The 21472-nt window shown below is 38.5% G+C and overlaps 1 protein-coding gene and 1 long non-coding RNA gene across 4 annotated transcripts in view; one reads left to right on the forward strand and one right to left on the reverse strand.

Moving 5' to 3' along the window:
• The window catches only part of LOC144381934 (uncharacterized), a 648393-nt gene that overhangs the window by 266945 nt on the left and 359976 nt on the right, over nt 1-21472 (reverse strand). The window lies entirely within an intron of this gene.
• ZSWIM5 (zinc finger SWIM-type containing 5) overlaps nt 48-21472 on the forward strand; it is a 204962-nt gene continuing 183537 nt past the window's right edge. For both annotated transcript variants that reach the window (XM_078073214.1, XM_078073215.1), the window contains exon 1: nt 48-835. In XM_078073214.1, the coding sequence (XP_077929340.1) occupies nt 241-835 (595 nt within the window). In that variant the 5' untranslated portion in view covers nt 48-240. The remainder of the gene's footprint in view (nt 836-21472) is intronic.

The raw sequence follows: 21472 nt of genomic DNA on the forward strand, positions 1-21472 counted from the left end.
AGCGCGCGCCGCCTTACGCTCGTTCGCAGGACGCCCTCGCCGGCCCTTGCGGCGCGCGCACCGGACCGGCCCCAGGCTCTCCACTCGGGCCGGCCGGCTCGCGGGTTTGCTCGCCCCGCCCCCCCGGCGCCGCAGTTGGGCGCTTGCGCGGGGCGCGTGGCCGTGGCCGGGGTCTCAGCCGCAGTCGGTGCCTCCGCCGCTGCCGCCGCCGCCGCCGCCTCAGTCAGTCAGTTCCCAGCAATGGCGGAAGGAGGTGAGCGAGAGGAGCTGCTCTCGCCGTCGCCGGTCTCTCCGGCTAAGCGCCTGTGCTCGTGGCCCAGCCCGCAGGCTCACCACCCTCGCGGTTCGCCCGGGACGGCCAGCGGCGGGGTGGGGGGCGTCGGCGGCAGCTGCCTGGCCCCCGGGGCCCGCCCCCACCTGCAGCCCGAGTCCTTGCTGGACTGCGCCGCCAAGACGGTGGCGGAAAAGTGGGCGTACGAGAGGGTGGAGGAGCGCTTCGAGCGGATCCCGGAGCCCGTGCAGCGCCGCATCGTCTACTGGTCTTTCCCGCGGAATGAGCGGGAGATCTGCATGTACTCCAGTTTCCAGTACCGTGGCGGCCCCGGCGCCGGAGCGGCTGGCGGCGCCGCGGGGGCTTCTCCGGCCGAGGAGGGGCCGCCGCCGCCCCCCGGGTCCGCAGCTCCGACCGGCTCCGCCCCCGGGGCGGCCGCGGCGGGGGCATCCCCCGGGCTGGGCACAGCGGCCGGAGCGGCGGGCGGCGGCGGCGAGGGGCTGCCGTTCCGCCGGGGCATCCGTCTGCTGGACAGCGGCTCGGTGGAGAACGTGCTGCAAGTCGGTAGGTGCTCGTCCGGCTCCTCTCTGGTGCCTGGCCTTCTTTTCCGCAGGTGCCTTCTCTCTGCAGGAGCCCGGGGCCGAGATTCCGGCTTTCTGCCCAACTCTTGTTCCCTTGCCGAAGGACACAGTCACATAAAAAACTTTTCTCAACATTTCATTCAGGTCCACTGCTGCTCTTTCCCCCACTCGCCCTCTACCCCATTTCTTTTTGTTCGAAGAACAAATAGATCTCTTTTTTACTCTTAATTCTGCATCCCACACCAAAGGCAAAAGGATGGGGAGGAATGCCTTTTTGGATGTAATAATTTCAGAAATGCGTTTTTCTAATTTAAGTTTAGAGAGAAGAGAATTCTTAGTGAATCTGGAGCAAGCTGTCTTACAGGGAATGTTTGAGGGACAGACTGTCAAAGGCAATCTGTAGTCTTAGCAGATTGAAGCTGGGTATAATTAACTTTAAAATCGGAAAAACATCAACAAAATACTGTGCATTTCAAACAATTAAAATTATCCGCTTTAATATTTTTTTCCCCTGGACTAGTGGTACTTGGGAATCTAGGCTGTGGACTTAACAATAACCGAAGATGGAAATGTGACAGCTCTCTTCTCCACACCCCCACCCAAGGAAAAAAAAAGCCACACAATCTGGAGTGGGGGTGGGGTCTGTCTTCCTTGTCAGACTAGGGTAAATCAAAAGCTGGTCACGTTGGGTTTTTCAAATGCTTCTCATTTAACAAGTCTTCGGATTTGCTTTTGTTTTATCTTTTTGTTGGTGGGAAAGTGAAAAATGATTTCTTTTTCTTTTACTCCTCTGGATCTTCTAGTCAATTTGTTAATCTTACTAAATACACAAATACAGGAGTAGACCTGATATGTGGAATGGTTAGGGAGAAAGGGGGGAAAAAAATGACATCGTTTAACATTGAATTGCTGTGTGGAAAATTTAAACACTGATTTTTTTTTTTCTATTCGGGTTTATTGTAGCATTCTGGACGTGAGCATTATGCATTTTATTGTACAGTATATGCTCATATTTATTGAAAAAATACTGATTTTTGAAAGGAGTTGGAGAAGGGTGGTTTTTAGAATTAAACAAGCCCTGAACACATACACAGGCATGCCAAACATCTAGCTCTCTTTCCCCAGGTAAAACTAATATATTTGAATTTTTTTTTCTTTTGAAGAGTGGTGTATTGTGGTGTTTCATGTAAAGTAATCTACTTCTGGTTATTGAGGATCATTGAATCTTCTGTTTCTTTTTAAAACAACAGTGTATCACAATTTCTTTTGCAAATGTGAAATGTAAATTTATCTAAATTTATACTGTGTCAGAATACAGTGACAGTGGATTGAGAAACTTTCATTTGGAAAAGTCTAGCTAGTCCTTTGTGCATTTGTATTTTTGAAAGAATGAGTTGAATAATCAGATAATTAAAGTGTACAGCTTGAGTACTGAAATATTGAAAACATGAAAGTGAATGTAGGCATTTCTCTATTAGTCTGTAAACTTTATTTGTATGAGTTTAGATCAGTTAACTTTTAAGATTATTGTTTAAAATATTTTAAATTGAAAAGCATCAATTTAAGTGGTCATTTTATAGTAAGGGATGGATTTGAAAGAATTTTCAAACTTGGAGCAAATGAGGGACACGAAGAGTTTTAAAGAGATATATATTTTGTGAGTGACTATAATGTCAGATTCCAAATGAAATCAGATTTTATGGGTGATGCAGGTAATGTTTAAATCAGACATTTTTCTTTCTTGATATGATAGTCGTCATGCTTATTGGGGTAATTAGCTCTTATATGATAGTTTTGGGATCTGGAGAAAAGACACATAAGCACATTTTCTGATTCTTACTGTGGATTTCATAGATGAAGGTAGGAGAGTGAATTGCTTATTTTTAGGTAATGCTATTTGAGAACCAAGAGCTGTGTAATCTTTATTTTTCTTACCTTAATTTATGCTAAGGAGTGTGAAAGAGAAGGATATTCCATTCTGTAGCATTTTGAGTTCTGTATCTTGGCATGAATCACCTTTTATTATGTGAAATTAAGACTCATCTCTCATCTCTTAAACTTAAAATGTGAGTATGTGCCTTAATTTAGATGATAGGTTTTATAAAAGTATTGCCAAGAGATGAGTGAGGAAATGATTTGTATATAGGAAGATAGTAATCATGTTTTTCAGTTTATAACTTCAAACTCAATTTAATTATTCAGTGGTGCTAATTTAAAAATGCTACATATTTCCTTGCTGTTGGTAAGCCATAGTTATAACCTCAGAATTGGGAAGTTACTGAAGGCTGATGGTTTAGAAAGGAAAGGAGGTTAAGGTATTTTTATAATAATATTCTTTTAAGGAAAGGATTCATAAGGAGATTTAAATGGAGAAAACAAAAAGACCTCAAAATAAAAATAAGTAAATTTTTAAAAATGAAGAAAACAGCGTAACACAAAACAAAAATTTTGAAAGAAAATAGATAATAACAAAAAGACTCCTACAAAGAGTTAGGTATATTACGTTTAGTAACTTCTGATTACTTTCCACATGGAATCCAGTAATGGGAAGTCATGGACTTGTTGAAAAGCAAGTACTCTGTAGAAAACATCAGATTTTGAATCAGAACTGAAACTTTCCCAGCTTGATGTAAACAAATGGAGAGCTATAGGCTGAAATGCTTGAAGGATACATTTCTTCTACAAAACAGTACTGAATCAGAAGTATTGTTCCTTTTAAAAAGGGAAAATTGTAAATTAGTCTTTTCATGGACATCTGTAAATTTAAAGCTGTGTGAAAGACTTACAGTCTGATTTCTCAGTATTATGAAGGTAATAGTGTTCATATGTTTTAGGTATTTGCATTTTTAACCTGTTTAAGAAGTCCATGGAAATTAGCAATAGTATAAACTTTGGAAAAAAATACTTATTTAGGAGTCTGCAGATGGTATAAGAATGGGATGATTATAATTTACTAATAGTTTTAAGATGTTGAACCTTTTTTTGCAATTCATCATATTTTAAATTAATTTATCTGTGGATTGATTCAGGGGAAAGAAGCATTAACATGACTAAGAGGAAGTACCCAGGGGTCTTTGGATGGTCTGATAATGCTCTCTCACTGAACCTAGGTTGTAGTTGTAAGATATTCACCTTATACTAATTCCTTTTGCTGTTCAATTCCTTTTGTTCAGTACATTTTCTTATGTCTATTAAATCTCACAAATGCTGTTAAAAATAAATGCAATTGTGTTTTTTTAAACATTAACAGTTTTTTTCTCTTAAATGCAGAAATATTTATTTGGATATTTAGATTTTAAAAAATTAGGTAAGAGCATTCAGGGTCCTTCTGTGCTGGTATATCTTAATTATGTAAATTCCTATATATTATTATATATATCTTATGTTATATATATTATATATTATATATATTCATATATTATAATTTACATATGTATCCAGAAATTTTCATAGATTATGACAGTTGACTTCAACATAACCCCATATTTTTAGTCTGTACATTTTCTAGTAAGTATAATTTGTCCTTGGATAGTCTTCAAGACTAGAGCCACAATGCTATGTACTACTTTACATGGAAGAAGTATAATTACAAAGACAATAATAATTAAAAGATACATTTCAGGAAGTTATTCATAGCTTAGATATCAAGTAATAAGTTTATAATTATGAGTACTTGTACATTATCAATAAACTACGAAATTTTTCTATAGTACAACTTTTGTGAAGTGCATTGTGACAAGTATTACGGTTGTTGATTTTTATATATAATTTGTTTTGATCTGTATTTTTGGGGGGAACAAAAGATATCCTCACCTAAAAAGTTTTATAGCATTGTGTGTAAGTTAGAATAGTTATAAAATCATAATAAAATTCATGTGGGGAAAGATGAATTTACATTTAAGCTGTTCTAGCACAAAAGGTAGCTGCATCCCTTTAAGGGATACGTGGTAAAATTTTTTAGAGTAGAAACTTACCAAGTTTTAAAATCACATTCCTTTATTTAAGCAATGAGTTCTGTCCTTCTACCTCTCCCTCAACACATCACACAAACATCTTAACAGTTAATGTTTGTTGAATAGCGAAGATTAAGAACAGACTTCTCAGTGTTATAAAACTTAAAAAAAAAAAAGAGTGAAGCCTGAATTTTTAGTATTCATGTGGTATTAGAAGATATGGGAAACTTCATACTTGTGCATATTAATAAACTGATAACATTAAGTAGTATGAATGTTACATGTGTATATCTTCTATGTTGACTGTTTTGTGTGAAGAATGGTGACTTAATCATTTTCTTCAAATGAAAGCTTTAGATGAATTCTTATTAAAAGTGATTTTCTCAAAGATAGAGCTTTAGATTTTTAAAAAAATTTTTTTAAATTCTAGTTAATTAACATACAGTGCAATATTGATTTCAGGAGTAGAATTCAGTGATTAGAGCTTTAGATTGGAAAGATAATTAATAAACTAAAGATAGTGGATTTTATTTTAGACGTTATCTCTATTTTAGGAATTAAAAAAATATATTATTGAAGTGTTAGTACAAACTCTAAATTTTGAAGTGAAAGGGCTAGAAATTTATTTATGCCTATGTGAAACAATTTCATTTCTTTTGTTTCAACAGTGGCTATTAAAAATTAAGATATTCACTGTCAGTGTTCTATTATGGTGATGGTTATATGAACATATGTAAATGTGTTAAAATATATAGAACTACACCCAAAAAGTCAAGTTTACTATATTATACCTTAGAAAATAATTTTTAAAAATCAAGGCATTAATAATGCCTGTAAATTAATGACTGTACAAGAGAGATACTGAAAATGCTTTATTAGTTTCCTATGGCTGCTGTAACAAAGTGCCACAAACTGGGTGGCTTAAAACAACACAGATTTATTGGTTCACAATTCTGGAGGCCGGAAGTCTGAAATCAAGATATGGCAGGGCCACGCTCCCTCTGAAACCTATAGGGGAATCCTTCCTTGCTTTTTCTAGCTTCCAGGGGTTTGCTGGCATTCCTTGGCACAGAACTCTAATTTCTGCCTTTGTTTTCACATGGCATTCTTCCTATGTGTCTCTGTCTTCACATGGCCATTTTATAAGGATAGCAGTCATATTGGATTAGGGGCCCACCCTACTCCAGTATGACCTCATTTTAACTAATTACATGTGCAATGACCCTATTTCCAACTAAGGTCACATTCTGAGGTATTGGGGGTTAGGAACTTCAGCATACCATTTTTAGAGGGACACAGTTCAATTCATAACAGCTTCTCATACTTATTTCTTGTTACGTAACAGAGTTTCATGTGGATTTTAAACTTTTCTCCATTGGCTATGGCTTAAATTAGAAATCACCACATTCATTTTATTAGGTAAGCATTATTTCAATTTAATTGAATCAATTTGCATGATTGATATTATTTAATATTTTTAATACATGTGGAATTTTTTTGTCAAGTAGGTGGTTATTTAAAGGTTAAACCTGTCATTTTTTATAAAAAATGATGATTGTGCACTCAGGGTATACATGCATGGATGAACAGATTACTGTGGGATTTTTTTTTATGCATATCCTTTATAACTTGTCTTTGGAAATAGGTAAACCTGAAAGCATATGAACCTTGTCTTAACCTGTTTCCAGACCCCAAGTTAATATGGTTTAGAATTAGTGTTTGATATTGGAAATAGACTACAATCCATTCCAGATAACTTTTTTTTTTAAGATTTTATTTTCATTAGAGAGAGAGAGAGCACAAGCAGGGGTAGCGGCAGGCAGAGGGAGAAGCTGGTTCCCCGCTGATCAAGGAGCCCGATGCGGGACTTGATCCCAGAACCCTGGGATCATGACCTGAGCTGAAGGCAGACACTTAACTGACTGAGCCACCCATGTCCCTTTCCATACCAGATCACTTTTATATGAATTTTCTACCTTGTAGTTTATTTATAGGCTTAGTTCTTTCCTGATACAGACAGCATGCTTCTTGGCCACTTTTAGCCTATCATTGAACTAGTGTGCCGGGGAAATCACACTCCTTTTAATATTAGCTTTAGCATTATATTATCATATGCTAAATTACTCTGATACTTTTCATGATCATATGTAGCCAACTGATTAATTTTTGGTTTTCAGTATTAAAAAAAATTGCCCTCTTAGAATGTATAATGTGATATGCTATAAGTTGGTGTTTAGTAAATGTTTATTGAATAAATGAATAAATTGTTATATAACTTTTTTGTATTTATGTAGTATGGATGTATCTCTTCATTGATTTATATGTAATGGGAGCCTAGGAGATACACTGGCAATTTGTAATTTCTGGATGTTTCTGATTTTTAAAACATTACATAGATTAAAAAAAACACCCTTGAATCTTATTAACTAGTTCTTGATTCATTCATTGAATATATTTTTTAAAGATTTTATTAATTTAGAGAGAGAGTGTGTGTGCGAGAATGGAGGGAGGGACAGAAGGAGAGGGAGAGACAGAATCCCAAGCAGACTCTGCGCTGGGTGGATCCTGATTTGGGGCTCTATCCCACGACCCCAAGATCGACCTGAGCCACATCAGAGTCCCACACTTAACTGACTGAGCCACCCAGGTGCCCCTCATTCATTGAATATCACTTGTTTTGTGTAAGGCTTAATAAATAACCATTTACCTGTTTTTAGTGGACGTCATTCCAAAATATTTTGTATTTTCCTACCTTAGAATATAAACCCAAGTTGGACACTAAAGCCTAAGCATCTAAGGACTACATTATGTTGCCATTTTATGTAGGTGGGGGGTTATAAACTGAGTGGGTACTTGACTCTAAGAGATTCTCTGAAACCTATTTTTAAAGTTTTATGTGTATATGTTTTTTGGTCATTTGCTTGTTTCCCATTATAATGGAGTGATGAATGTGGTATGCAGGGCAGTATAACATTGTTACCTTCTTTAAAAATAGACTATTAAATCAAAAGATGAAATACCATTAACCTCTCTGCTTTTCTTGCCTTTTTTTTTAATTAAAAGATTTTATTTATTTATTTGACAGAGAGAGACAGCGAGAGAGGGAACACAAGCAGGGGGAGTGGGAGAGGGAGAAGCAGGCTTCCTGCTGAGCAGGGAGCCCGATGCGGGGCTCGATCCCAGGACCCTGGGATCATGACCTGAGCCAAAGGCAGACGCTTAACGACTGAGCCACCCAGGCACCCCTGATTTTTTTTTTAAGATTTTATTTATTTATTCATTTGAGAGAGAGACAGAGAGCACAAGCAGAGGGAGAGGCAGAGGGGAAGGGAGAAGCAGACTCCCTGCTGAGCTGGGAGCCTGACATGGGGCTTCATCCCAGGACCTGGAGATCATGACCTGAGCGGAAGGCAGACGCTTAACGACTGAGCCACCCAGGCGCCCCTGCTTTTCTTGCTTTAAGAAAGAACAGTTGTTTGTATACTTATTATCATTTAGTCCTTAGGGAAGTGCAAAGTATAACCTAAGGAGATACTACTACTACTAGTACTACACACACACACACTAGTACACACACACACTAGTACACACACACACACACACACACTAGTATGGCTAAAAATAAAAGACTGCCAGTATCAGTGCTGGCAAGGATGTGGAGCAACTAAGAACTGTCTTACCTTGTTCGTAGGGATGCAAAATGATAGTCACTTTGAAAAACAATTTCTGGGCGCCTGGGTGGCTCAGTTGGTTAAGCGACTGCCTTCGGCTCAGGTCATGATCCTGGAGTCCCGGGATCGAGTCCCACATCGGGCTCCCTGCTCAGCAGGGGGTCTGCTTCTCCCTCTGCCCTCTTCCCTCTCGTGCTCTCTGTCTCTCATTCTCTCTCTCTCAAATAAATAAATAAAATCTTTAAAAATAAAAAATAAAAAAAGAAAAAAAAAAAAAAGAAAAAAAAAAGAAAAACAATTTCTTATAAAGTTAATCATACACTTAATTGTAAGATTCAGCAGCCCGATTCCTGGGTATTTACTTAGAGAAATGAAAACATGAAAACATCTGTTCATAAAAAGACTTGTACTTGAATATTCAGGGCAGCTTTATTCAGAGTAGCCCTAAACTGGAAACATCCCAGGGGCTGAGTAAATAGATAAATTGTATACCCAAACAATGGAATGCTATTCAGCAATAAAAAAGAACAGACTATTGATAGCCTAGAAGCATGGATGAATCTAAAAAGCATTATGCTAGGGGCACCTGGGTGGCTCAGTCAGTTAAGCGTCTGCATTTGGCTCAGGTCATGATCCCAGGGTCCTGGGATTTAGCCCCATATTGGGCTCCCTGCTTACGGGGAGCCTGCTTCTCCCTCTCCTTCCAGTTCAGTGCTCTCTCTCTCTCTCAAATAAATAAATAAAATCTTTAAAAAATAAAAAAAATTAAAAAAAACATTATGCTAAATAAAAGAAGCTAGACCAAAAAGAGTACATACAACACAGTTTCATGTATATGAAATTTTAGAAGGCCCAAGGCTATAGTGACAGAAAGTAAGTCAGTAGTTGCTAGGGCACAGGGTAGTGGGGTATGAGGAAAGCTTTTTGGGTGATGGAAATGTTCTATATCACCATCGTGGTAGCAGTTACATGACTGTACTTACTTGTCAAAACTTACTAATTTCATACACTTAAAATTGGTAAATTTTATTGAATATAAATTATACTTCAAAAATTTGATTTTAAAGGAAAGAATAGTGGGTTTCAACCTCGGTTTCACATTAAAATCACCTGGGGAGGGGCGCCTGGATGGCTATGCATCTGCCTTCGGCTCAGGTCATGATCTCCAGGTCCTGGGATCGAGCCCCATGTCAGGCTCCCAGCTCAGCAGGGAGTCTGCTTCTCCCTCCCCCTCTGCCTCTCCCTCTGCTTGTGCTCTCTGTCTCTCTCTCAAATGAATAAATAAAAAAAATCTTTAAGAAAAAATCAGGGGTGCCTGGGTGGCTCAGTTGTTAAGCGTCTGCTTCGGCTCAGGTCACGATCCCAGGGTCCTGGGATCAAGCCCTGCATCGGGCTCCCTGCTCCGCGGGAGGCCTGCTTCTCCCTCTCCCACTCCCCCTGCTTGTGTTCCCTCTCTCGCTGTGTCTCTCTCTGTCAAATAAATAAATAAAATCTTAAAAAAAAAAAATGACCTGGGGAGATTTTTTAAAGGCAGTGTCCATCCAGGACTCACCCCAAATTAATTGAGAATGAGGACTGAACTTCAGAATTTTAAAAAAGTTCCTAGATAGTTTTATGTACAGTCAAGGTTGAAAAACACTGCTATAGAAAAATGATTATTAGTGTTATCAGTGTTTTTAAACTTATTGTAGGCAATCAAAGCATTATGTCATACTTATTACACAAATGCTATGGACCATGTCATCTTTATTTTCTACTTCAATCTATTCTGTTTTACCAATCTTTAGGTTTATTAATGGATTTCAAGGAAAATTATTCTCTTACCACTTAAAGAATGTGTGCCTGTGTTTTGGAAAGGTCTTATGCAAAAGTATATAAAGTCTTTGTCATTATCACCATCAAAAGACACTTGTCTAAATGTAATGCCAATGTATAATTTTCTTCATGTTTGTTCACTTATTCATTTGTGAAACTTATATTTAACATTTTTTAATGTTCTGTGCCGAATAGAACATAATTTCTATATTTAAGGAGTACATAGTTTAGTGTAGGATACACATGTAAAATGGCATTTAACAGTGTTTCATAATAATAGGGGTAGTAACTATGGAGGCAAAGAGTAGGAAGTGATTAACTGAAGAAATGGGGACAGCTGGATGTATTGCTCTATTTTGATATAATTCCAATTATAAGAAACATTGAAATTATGTCTAATATTACAATAAAGTTTGAAAGCACCATTTATTGCTTATAAGTTAAATTAACCCTTCACGAAATTTCTTCTGTATTGACATTTCTATGCCCTGTAATACTCTAGTCCATAGTGAGCCAGAGGAGTAACACTGGCAGACAGGAAGATGACAGAAATATTACCAGCTGTTAATCCTTTTTTCTCAAAGTAAATTTTACAGATTTCTGCCTTTAGAATAGCTTTGTTATCTTCATATAATCTCCTTTTTTCCTTTGTTTTTTTTTTTTTTTTTTAATATTGCTTCCTTTAGGTTTAGATATATGATAGAGCCAATCAGCAAAATGGATTTTGGTCTATCCATTCATTATCAGTGGTCTGTAAGCAACAGGGAAATGTGTATTATGTCTTTGAAAGCCTTGGAGATAATTATGTTTTTTTCCCTATTCATTCATGGTTTTATTGAATGGAAGCCTGCAGCATTAATACATTCAGGAAAAGCCAGCCTGTCAACACCTGATAAACTGACATGACTGGCAAGCATCATGTATACATGTTGATGTTAGCAATATAGAATTCTTTCTCATGTTATGGTTCCCTATTGCAAAAAAATAATCTTGCTAATTTTTTTTCTCAGTCAATATTATGTTATTATATTTTTTGCTACCATATATATTTGCATATATCTACCATATATATTATTATGTATATTACCTAATATATAGGATATATATTATATAATATAACAATATTATATATTATCATATATATGCAGGGACTGTGTAGCAGGTAGCCTCAGAATTCTGGCTCCTAGCTATGTCTGTTTCATCACCTGTAGATGGACAGAATGATGATACCAACCATTGTTTTGAGGATAAATTATCTTTTTTTTTTTTTAAAGAGAGAGAGCGAGAGAGCGTGTAGGGTGGGAGCAAGGGAGAGGGTGAGGGGAGGGGGCAGGGGCAGAGGGAGAGAGAGGATCTTAAGTAGGTTCCATGCCCAGGGCTCAGCCTGAGGTGGGGCTCAATCTCACAACCCTGAGATCCTGACCTGAGCTGAAATCAAGAGTCCGACAGACACTTAACCGACTGAGCTACCCAGGTGTCCCTCAGGATAAATTAATTAATAAATTAATTAATTAATTTAGAATAGGGCCTAGCACTTATTAGATGCTATGTAAATATTTGCTATTATTAATATACTGCATTACTGAAAGCATTCTGTATTTACCTTTCCTTCTTCAACATTCTCTCTACCTCTGAAGTCTTTTTATTTTGACTTGTGCTTTCATTCACTATATTAAAATTGATCTCCAAAAGGTCACCAGTGATTTCATGATTGCCACACACAGTATCCTTTTTCCAGTCTTCATCCTTCACGATCTCTGTATAGAATTTTCTGTAGTCTACTGCATCTTCCTCTTGAAATACTTCTTAGATTTTAGTTTTACTTCACCATTCTGGCTTTCTTTCTGCCTGCCTTTTTTCTCTTATACCACTCTTTTTTTTTTTTTTTTTAAAGATTATATTTATTTATGTGACAGAGAGACCCAGCGAGAGAGGGAACACAAGCAGGCAAGCAGGGGGAGTGGGAGAGGGAGAAGCAGGCCTCCCGCCGAGCAGGGAGCCCGATGCGGGGCTCGATGCGGGGCTCGATCCCAGGACCCTGGGACCACGACCCGAGCCGAAGGCGGACGCCTAATGACTGAGCCACCCAGGCACCCCTCTCTTATACCACTCTTATACTGCTTTTTTCTCTTATACCACTTGTACCTCTTGTACCTTTTTGCCCCAAGCTTGCTTTTCTTTTTTTTTTAAGATTTTATTTATTTATTAGAGAGAGAGAGTACAAGTGGGGGGCTGGGGGAAGCAGGCTCCCTGCTCAGCAGGGAGCCCCATGTGGGACTCAAATCCAGGACCCTGGGATCATGACCTGAGCTGAAAGCAGATGCGTAGCTGACTGAACCACCCAGGCGCCCTGCCCCAAGCTTTCTAATTTAGCAATCTTAATTATTTCTATAGCTTTAATTACTATTTTATGAACACAAGATAGCATCATATAATGTAGTGGCTTAAATTTTGTTTAAAGCAGCTCTACTCATTTTCAAATTAAATCTTAGATGGTATTCCAGTTTTTGCAGCAGAAAATTTGAGCTGTTTGGAGGATTGGGGAGGGGCCCACAACTCAATATGCTTGGCCAGCTTCTTTTTGCCTCTGTGAAGCACTTCCAAATAATAGTGTTGGGATTTGAAGTCAGGAGATCTGCCTTAGTTTTCTCATCTGTAAAAGTGTCAGGATTTTTGTGAGATTTTAAATAAACTAATATTTGTGGAAGCACTTTATAAATGTCATTGTGCAAATAATATAACTTTTAAATCTATGTTGTTTCTCCCTCCCTAGTGAATTCCCATCTGGAATTCAAGATCAGCATGTATATTTGCCTGTTAGACATTTCTAAATGGTTACTGTACTAGCCACTGAAAATCAACATGTCTGGTAAAGGATTAGTGTCCAGAATTTATTAAGAACTCCTACAACTCAACAACGAAAACAAACAACCTGATTAAAAAATGGGCAAAGGAGTTGAATAAATACTTCTCCAGGGCGCCTGGGTGGCTCAGTGTTAAGCAACTGCCTTTGGCTCAGGTCATGGTCCCATGGTCCTGGGATCGAGTCCCACATCGGGCTCCCTGCTTGGTGGGAAGCCTGCTTCTCCCTCTCCCACTCCCCCTGCTTGTGTTCCCTCTCTTGCTGTGTCTCTCTCTGTCAAATAAGTAAATAAAATCTTTAAAAAAAAAATACTCCTCCAAAGAAGGTAAGCAAATGGCCCATAAGCACATGAGGAGATGCTTAACATCACTAATCATTAGGGAAATGCAAATGAGAGCCACAAGGGACATCCCTTCATACCAATTAGGATGGCACATATTAAAAAAAAAAACAATACACAGAAAATAACAAGGGTTAGTGAGAATATGGAGAAATTGAACCCTTGTGCATCACTAGTAGCAGTATAAAGTAGTGCAGATGCTGTAGAAAGTCATATGACTGTTTCTTAAAAAATTAAACATAAAATTACCATATGATCCAGCAATTCCACTTCTGGGTATATATCAAAAGAATCAAATGCAGGAACTTGAATAGATATTTGTACGCTCATGTTTAACAGCAGCATTAGTCTCAATAGCCAAAGGTGGAAGTAACCCAAGTGTCCATCGACAGATTAATGGATAAACAAAATGTGGTATAGACATAGGATGGAATATTATTTAGCCTTAAAAAAGGAAGAACAACATGGATGAACCTTGAAGACATTCTGCTGCTTTTCAGATGTATAACCTTGGATGACAAGTTACTTAACCTCTTTGTGCTTCAATTTCTTTATCCATAAAATGGAGACACAATACTATCTCAGAAAATTTATATCAGAGTTAAATGTGTTAATGTATTCAAAGTCAGCTTGGAATTTCTTACACATTTTAGGGGTATTGTGAATCTTAGTTCTCTTTCTTTTCTCCTTCCCTGCCTCTTAATAGTCTATACCTCTCTTCTCCTTCTTCTTCTTCTTCTTTTTTTTTTTTTTAAAGATTTTATGTATTTATTTGAGAGAGAGCAGAGAAAGAGAGCATGAGCGGGGGTGAGGGACAGAGGGAGAGGGAGAAGCAGACTCTGTACCTCTATTCTAAAAAGTGCCATTTCCTTATCTACTTAGTTGAAATTAAACTTTCCTTCCACTTTAGTCCTATGCATTGATCAGCAATTGCTTGAGTACCTGTTATGTTCTAGGCTCTGGTCTAGCCTTTGGAGACATGGCAGTGAATAAAACAAAGTTCCTGCTTTCATGGAGCATACATGTTAGTGAAGGGACAGACAACACTTTCCATTTTCAGTTTGTGTTTTAATTGTTACAGGTATTATCTTCCCTTCTTCCAGGGCAAGGACTGTATCCTGCAATATATTCAGCATCTAGCACCATACCTAGTAGGTTTCATAAATGACCTTTTAAGAGGTCTTTGTGGAAATGAATTGCGAGCATTATCCTCTTCATTTCTACGACTTCCTTTTTTTTTTTTTTTTAAGATTTTTCTGTCTATTTATTTATTGAGAGAGCGCACACACACACACATTAGTCAGGGGAGGGGTAGAAGGAGAAGGAGAGGGAGAATCTCAAGTAGACTCCACACTGAGTGCAGAGCCCGTTGTGGGGCTCAATCTTAGATCCCTGAGATCATGACCTGAGTCAAATCAAGAGTGGGTTGCTTAACTGACTGAGCCACCCAGGCGCCTCCTATGACTTTCATAATAGTGATTTTCAGCACTGGCTGTTTTACACTTTACTCAAGTCACTTGAGGAGTTTTGGTAAAATACAGATTCTGTGCTTCCACCCTTGGAAATTCTAGTTAACTAAGATTGGAATGGGATTTAGAAATCTCTATTTTTTTTTTTTTTTTTTAGATTTTATTTATTTATTTGAGAGAGAGAGAGAGAGAGCACATGAGAGGGGGAGGGCCAGAGGAAGAAGCAGACTCCCCGCTGAGCAGGGAGCCCAATGCGGGACTCGATCCTGGGACTCCAGGATCATGACCTGAGCCGAAGGCAGTCGCCCAACCAACTGAGCCACCCAGGCGCCCTAGAAATCTCTATTTTTGATAAGCTGTCCAGGTTTAAATGTTTGGGAATCATTGCTCCATAGCATTTAATACAGTGATTTACATAGAATGTGCTTAGTAGTGTTGGTTGAATTGATTGACTTATACAATAGCTTGTTCCAAATCAGATTTGGAACTTGTGGGTCAAATCGAATTAAACTGATAGACTGGATTCAGAGAAGAGTTACATGAAAAATTGTTAAGCTCAGCAGTTACTGCAATTTGCTGATGTTAGGAAAATCACTAGTATCCTTTGTTGTTTTTTAAAATTATTTTTTATTTTTTTTAAAGATTTATTTATTTGAAAGTGGGGGAGGGGCAAGGGGAGGGGGAAAGAGAATCTCAAGCATCCTCCCCGCTGAGTGCAGAGCCCAATGTAGGGCTCAATCCCACGACTCTGAGATCATGACCTGAGTCGAAATCAACAGAACGTTTAAGGATTGAGCCACCCAGGCATCCCCTCTGTTGTTTTTAAATGCTAGTTCTTAACATATTTACCCAAAATAATTCTCTACATTTTAGTAGGTACATAAGTTTTTGAAAAAGCCTTGAAAAATTTAAAAGGATTTGAACAGAACTGATAAGTAATCTCTGTGAAGAGGAAGGGGAATGAGTGGTGACCAAGAAGAAATTTAATCTGTATTGCTTGAATCATTTTATGATGACAACCTATTAATGTATTTCTTGTATAATAATATAATTAAAATAAGTAACAGATAATATAATTTTTTCAGTTGCATTTTTTTTGTTAAGCATTTTTAACCTTTTAAGTTAACATGATTTAGAGAAATGTCATCTTACTTTTATAAACCTAATTTAGGTCAGGGGTTCTTAACCTGGCATCTATAAATAGCTTTCAGGGATCCACGAATTCCTGAAATTATTTTCAGATTTTACAAATGGATATGGAATTTTTTTTTTTTTAAGATGTATTTATTTGGGACACCTGGGTGGCTCAGTCAGTTAAGTGTCTGCCTTCCACTCAGGTCATGTTCCCAGGGTCCTGGGATGGAGCCCCCGCATTGGGCTTCTTGCTCAGAGGGGAGCCTGCTTCTTGCTCTGCCTGCCGCTCCCCCAGCTTGTGCCCCACCCTGTGTCTCTCTCACAAATAAATAAAATCTTTTAAAAAAATTTATTTATTTTAGAGAGTGTGTGGGGGTAGAAGGGCGGATGGAGAGGGAGAGAAAATATCAAGCAGACTCCCCACTGAGCGCGGAGCCCAAAGCAGGGCTCGATCCCATGACCCTGAGATCATGACCTGAGCCAAAATCAAGAGTTGGAAGCTTAACCGACTGAGCCACCCACGCACCCCTGGATATGGACATTTTTCAAAGAAGACAGTTCATAACTTTCATTGGATACTCAAAGGGATCCATGACTCAAGTAAGTTCAGGAATCATTAATTATTTATGTAGAAGAATCTGCTTTATTTGATAAAAATTCCTCAATTAATTCTTCTATTTCTTTGAGCCCTGATGTATATAATGTGGCTGAATGTGATTCAATCCTGGCGATTAGTGGGGTAACAGATGTTGCAGCCAGATCGCCCTCACATCCTGGGTGAATGTGATTCAATAACTTTTTTTATTCTACCCATTTTCAGATTATGAATAGAATAGTTACTTTATTTTCTTAAAGGTTAACACAGCTCTACTATTGCTACTTCTACTAGTTAAATATTTCAGTTTTGGCATCTCTGACATATTCATCTTTTTCTACTATTTACTAAATGCTGCTGTATAAGTTACTTTTTTGTTTGTTTGTTTCAATAGAATGATGGCTTGACATTGTGCCATAGACAGCTGAAGTTTAATGATTTGCACTTGCTGAAATAAAGTAATAGCCTATGAGGTTACTGAACAGAATAGGCCATAGCTACTTCTTTATTGAATCTTTCTATGGAATTGGGTTTTTTAGATTATATTTCCTGGGAAGCAGACTCTGAGATGGAGATTGGCTTGTAGAAGGTTTATTGAAGAACAACACTTGTAATGGAGTAAGGGGTGCAAGATTTGAAGGGCGGAGAGATTGAACTGATTGAGTTGCCTCAGAGACTTTAGTCAATCCTTTTGGGAACTCTGGAGCTAGTATGATATTTAAGAGTTATTTGGAATTAGATGTGGGCTGACCTGAGGGGAGAGGGCATAACCTTGGGTGGGGCAGTTTCTGTGGTAGAGATGGAGATGAAACTACATGGCTTCCCTTTCCAGCTTCGGGAAGTGCTTTCAGCAGGTGGTTTCCAACTGTCACCTGGTTCAGGTCTGCCTCAGCTACAGAGAGCTGCTTTACCTAAGATCACAATTTTCTAGGGGTAGCTTGCAAATGGCTGAACAAGGTTGGGTAAAAAAGTCCAGTTATTTTTGCCTAACGTGGAGCTCCTTGACAGGCAGTACTTGCTCCGAAGAGAGCTGTACCTGATTGTCAGGCCTGCATTGTACTTTGACTTCTTAGTCCTGCTTCTGCTGCCTTTCCTTCATAGGTATCGATTTCTCTTAAGTATCGTGCATCTTAAACTCCATCTCAGTGCCTGCTTTCAGAGAACTTAATTCCTGATCCTTTGGTCGAGGGCAGTTTATTGAGGAGGACTTAGCTGTGAGCTGCTAGCATCCTGGAGTTGGAGGAACTCTCCAGGCAGTTAGAGGAATGAATGCCTTGGTCTTGAAGGGAGTATCTGGTCACTGCACTCCTTGTGCCTCTTGGATTCATTTCATATAGTAAATTCATACCATGTGGGAACAACTTCTTGGCGTTCTGTTTGGTTTCTTTTTCTGAGGACTCAACAATAGTAAGATTAATGGACTAATTAATTACAACCTCTGCTACTAAAGCTAGTCCCTAGATCACAACTGATACTATCTCCCTTTAATCTCCATTCTAAATTCTTAGCCAATATCTCCACTTGTCTAGATGGCTTATGAGATGGGTGACTATCATGACTGAGGAATCTGAGCCTAATTATCATAGTTACCATGCCCTTTTTAGGCCTTGGCCACTGTACTTGTTCATTTACTGTCAAAATTGGGTAGGGAAATACCAAGAGATAACCAGTGATAGCCTGGATGCGAAATGTCATCTATTCCTTTATGTTACTTTTCTTTGTGTTTGTGACTCTCTTTTATTTCATAAATACCATATGTTGCTAAGGTAGCACATTATGTGATTAAAATCAGGTCTGTTATTTTGGTTTAAGATCAAATGTTACATTGAATTTGCTTTATTAATGTTTCTTTGATATGTTATCAGGGTGCTAATTGCAGAGGTTTATAGATTGTCACCTCTTGTGTTGTCCCTTGCACCTATTATTAATATATCGTCAGGATAATTAGCAACAAAAGAACTCACACAACCAAAATCTTAAGTTTTTATTTCTAGTATTTTAGCATAGTTTTATTTAGAACTTTATTTAGTAGTGAGTGGTTTTCTAGCACCTACTCCCCATTACCTATTCACTTAGAGGTTAGAATTGAAAAATTGTGAGTGAGTTGGAGTATAATTTACTGCAGTTTTATAGCCTTGTGATAAATATGCCATTTTTAGCGAACCATCAAGACAATTTCACATTGCTAACTTGTGATAAGGAAGGCAACAAGTAAATAACAAGTAGCATTGCTAACCTTAGTAAGGAAGCTTTGAGCCCACGGCTGCCTCATGAGGCCTTGAAGACAAGAGTGTCAGCAGTGTCCCTGAAGAGACTCATTATTTTGGAATTGGGGGCTCTCACAGCAGGCTTTCTTTCTTTTTCTGTCACACTTTTTTTTTAAATTTTTTATTGTTATGTTAATCCCCATACATTACATCATTAGTTTTAGATGTAGTATTCCATGATTCATTGTTTGTGCATAACACCCAGTGCTCCATGCAGAACGTGCCCTCTTTAATACCCATCACCAGGCTAACCCATCCTCCCCCCCTCCCCTCTAGAACCCTCAGTTTGTTTTTCAGAGTCCATCGTCTCTCATGGTTTGTCTACCCCTCTTATTTCCCCCCTTCATTCTTCCCCTCCTGCTATCTTCTTCTTTTTTTTTTCTTAACATATATTCCATTATTTGTTTCATAGGTACAGATCTGAGATTCAACAGTCTTGCACAATTCACAGCACTTACCAGAGCACATACCCTCCCCAGTGTCTATCACCCAGTCAGCCCATCCCTCCCACCCCACCCCCCACTCCAGCAACCCTCAGTTTGTTTCCTGAGATTATTGTCACACTTTTAGTAAGATATAATTCACATACCACATGACTCACCCATTTATTTTATTTTTTTTTTAAAGATTTTATTTATTTATTTGACAGAGAAATAGAGAGAGCACAAGTAGGCAGAGTGACAGGCAGAGGGAGAGGGAGAAGCAGGCTCTCCGCTGAGCAGAGAGCCCGATGCGGGACTCAATCCCAAGACCTTGGGATCATGACCTGAGCCAAAGGCAGACACTGAGCCACCCAGGCGCCCCACAACTCACCCATTTAAAGTGTAAAATTAAATTAAATGGTTTTTAGTATATTTTCAGATGTAGGCTGCCATCACCAGTCAATTTTAGAATACTTTCATCATCTCAGAAGAAACCCTGTACCCTTTAGTATCACTTTCCAATCCCTGCCCGCCCCCGCCAGCCCTAAGTAAATACTACTTTCTGTCTCTGTGCCTATTGTGGACATATCATATAAATAGAATCATACAGTATGTAGTCTTTTGTGACTGGCTTCTTTCACTCAGCTTAAGGTTTTCAAGGTTCATATTATGTATTGTAGCATGGATCAGTATTTAATTTCTTTTTATGGCCAAATAATACTCCATCATATGAATATACTACATTCTGCTTATCTATTCACTAGTTGTTATACTTTTTTTTTTCCTAAAGATTTTATTTTTAAGTAATCTCTACATCCAATGCAGGGCTCAAACTTGCAACCTCGAGATCAAGAGGCACATGCTGCGCTGAGTCAGCCAAGTGCCCCAGTTGTTATATTTTTGTGTTTCCCTTTTTGTTATGAATAATGGTTCCATGAACATTCATGTATAAGCTTTTGTGTTGACATATGTTTTAATTTCTTTTGGGAATAGAATTGTTGGGTCATACGATAACTGTATGTTTAACTTTTTGAGGAACTGCCGAACTATTTTCCTAAGTAGTATACCATTTTGCAATCCCACCAGCAATGTATGAGGGTTCTAGCTTCTCTACATCCTTGCCAACTCTTGTTATTATCGTATCTTTTTTATTATTGCTATCCAAGTGGAGGTGAAGCAGTATTCCATTGTGGTTGGTTTTGATTTACTTTTCATTTCCCTGATGACTAATGATGTTGAGCACATTTTTATGTGCTTATTGGTCATTTGTATATCTTCTTTGGGGAAATGACTATTTAGATTCTTTGCCCATTTTTATTTTATTTTATTTTATTTTATTTTTAAAGATTTTATTTATTTGAGAGTGAGAGAAAGAGAGAAAGCATGAGCAGGGGGTAGAGCAGAGGGACCAGGAGAGGGACTAGCAGACTCCCTGCTGAGCAGGGAGCCAGACACAGGGCTTCATCCTACGATTTTGAGATCATGACCTGAGCCGAAGTCAGATGCTTAACCAACTGAGCCACCCAGGCACCCTGCCCAGTTTTAAATTGGATTATTTGTCTTTTTATTGTTGAGTTGTAAGAGTTCATTACTTATTTTAGATACTAGTCCCTTATCAGATATGCAAACATATTCTCCTTTTTTTTTTTTTAAGATTTATTTCTTTGAGAGAGAGAGGAGGGACAGAAGGAGAGGGAGGGAGATCTTCAAGGAGACTCCGTGCTGAGCGTGGAGCCCCACGAAGGTCTCAGTCTCACGACGCTGAGATCACGACCTGAGCTGAAACCAAGACTCCGTTGTTTAACCGACTGCACCACCTAGGTGCCCCTCTTCTGTTTTCTGAGTTATCTTTTCACTTCACTGGTAATACTTTTTGAAGCACAAAAATTTTTAATTTTGATGATAGTTTATTTTTTCTTTTGTTGCTTGTTTTTTGATAGCATGTCTAAGAAACCATTGCCTAACACAAGGTCATGAAGATTTACTCCTATTTTTCTTTGAAGAGTTTTATAATTTTAGCTCCATTTTGAGTTGATTTTTATATGTGGTGTCAGAAAGGTCTTGAACTTCATTCTTTTTGGGTGTGGCTAT

The sequence above is a fragment of the Halichoerus grypus genome, chromosome 5, assembly GCF_964656455.1.
Source record: "Halichoerus grypus chromosome 5, mHalGry1.hap1.1, whole genome shotgun sequence".
Taxonomy (NCBI): Eukaryota; Metazoa; Chordata; class Mammalia; order Carnivora; family Phocidae; genus Halichoerus; species Halichoerus grypus.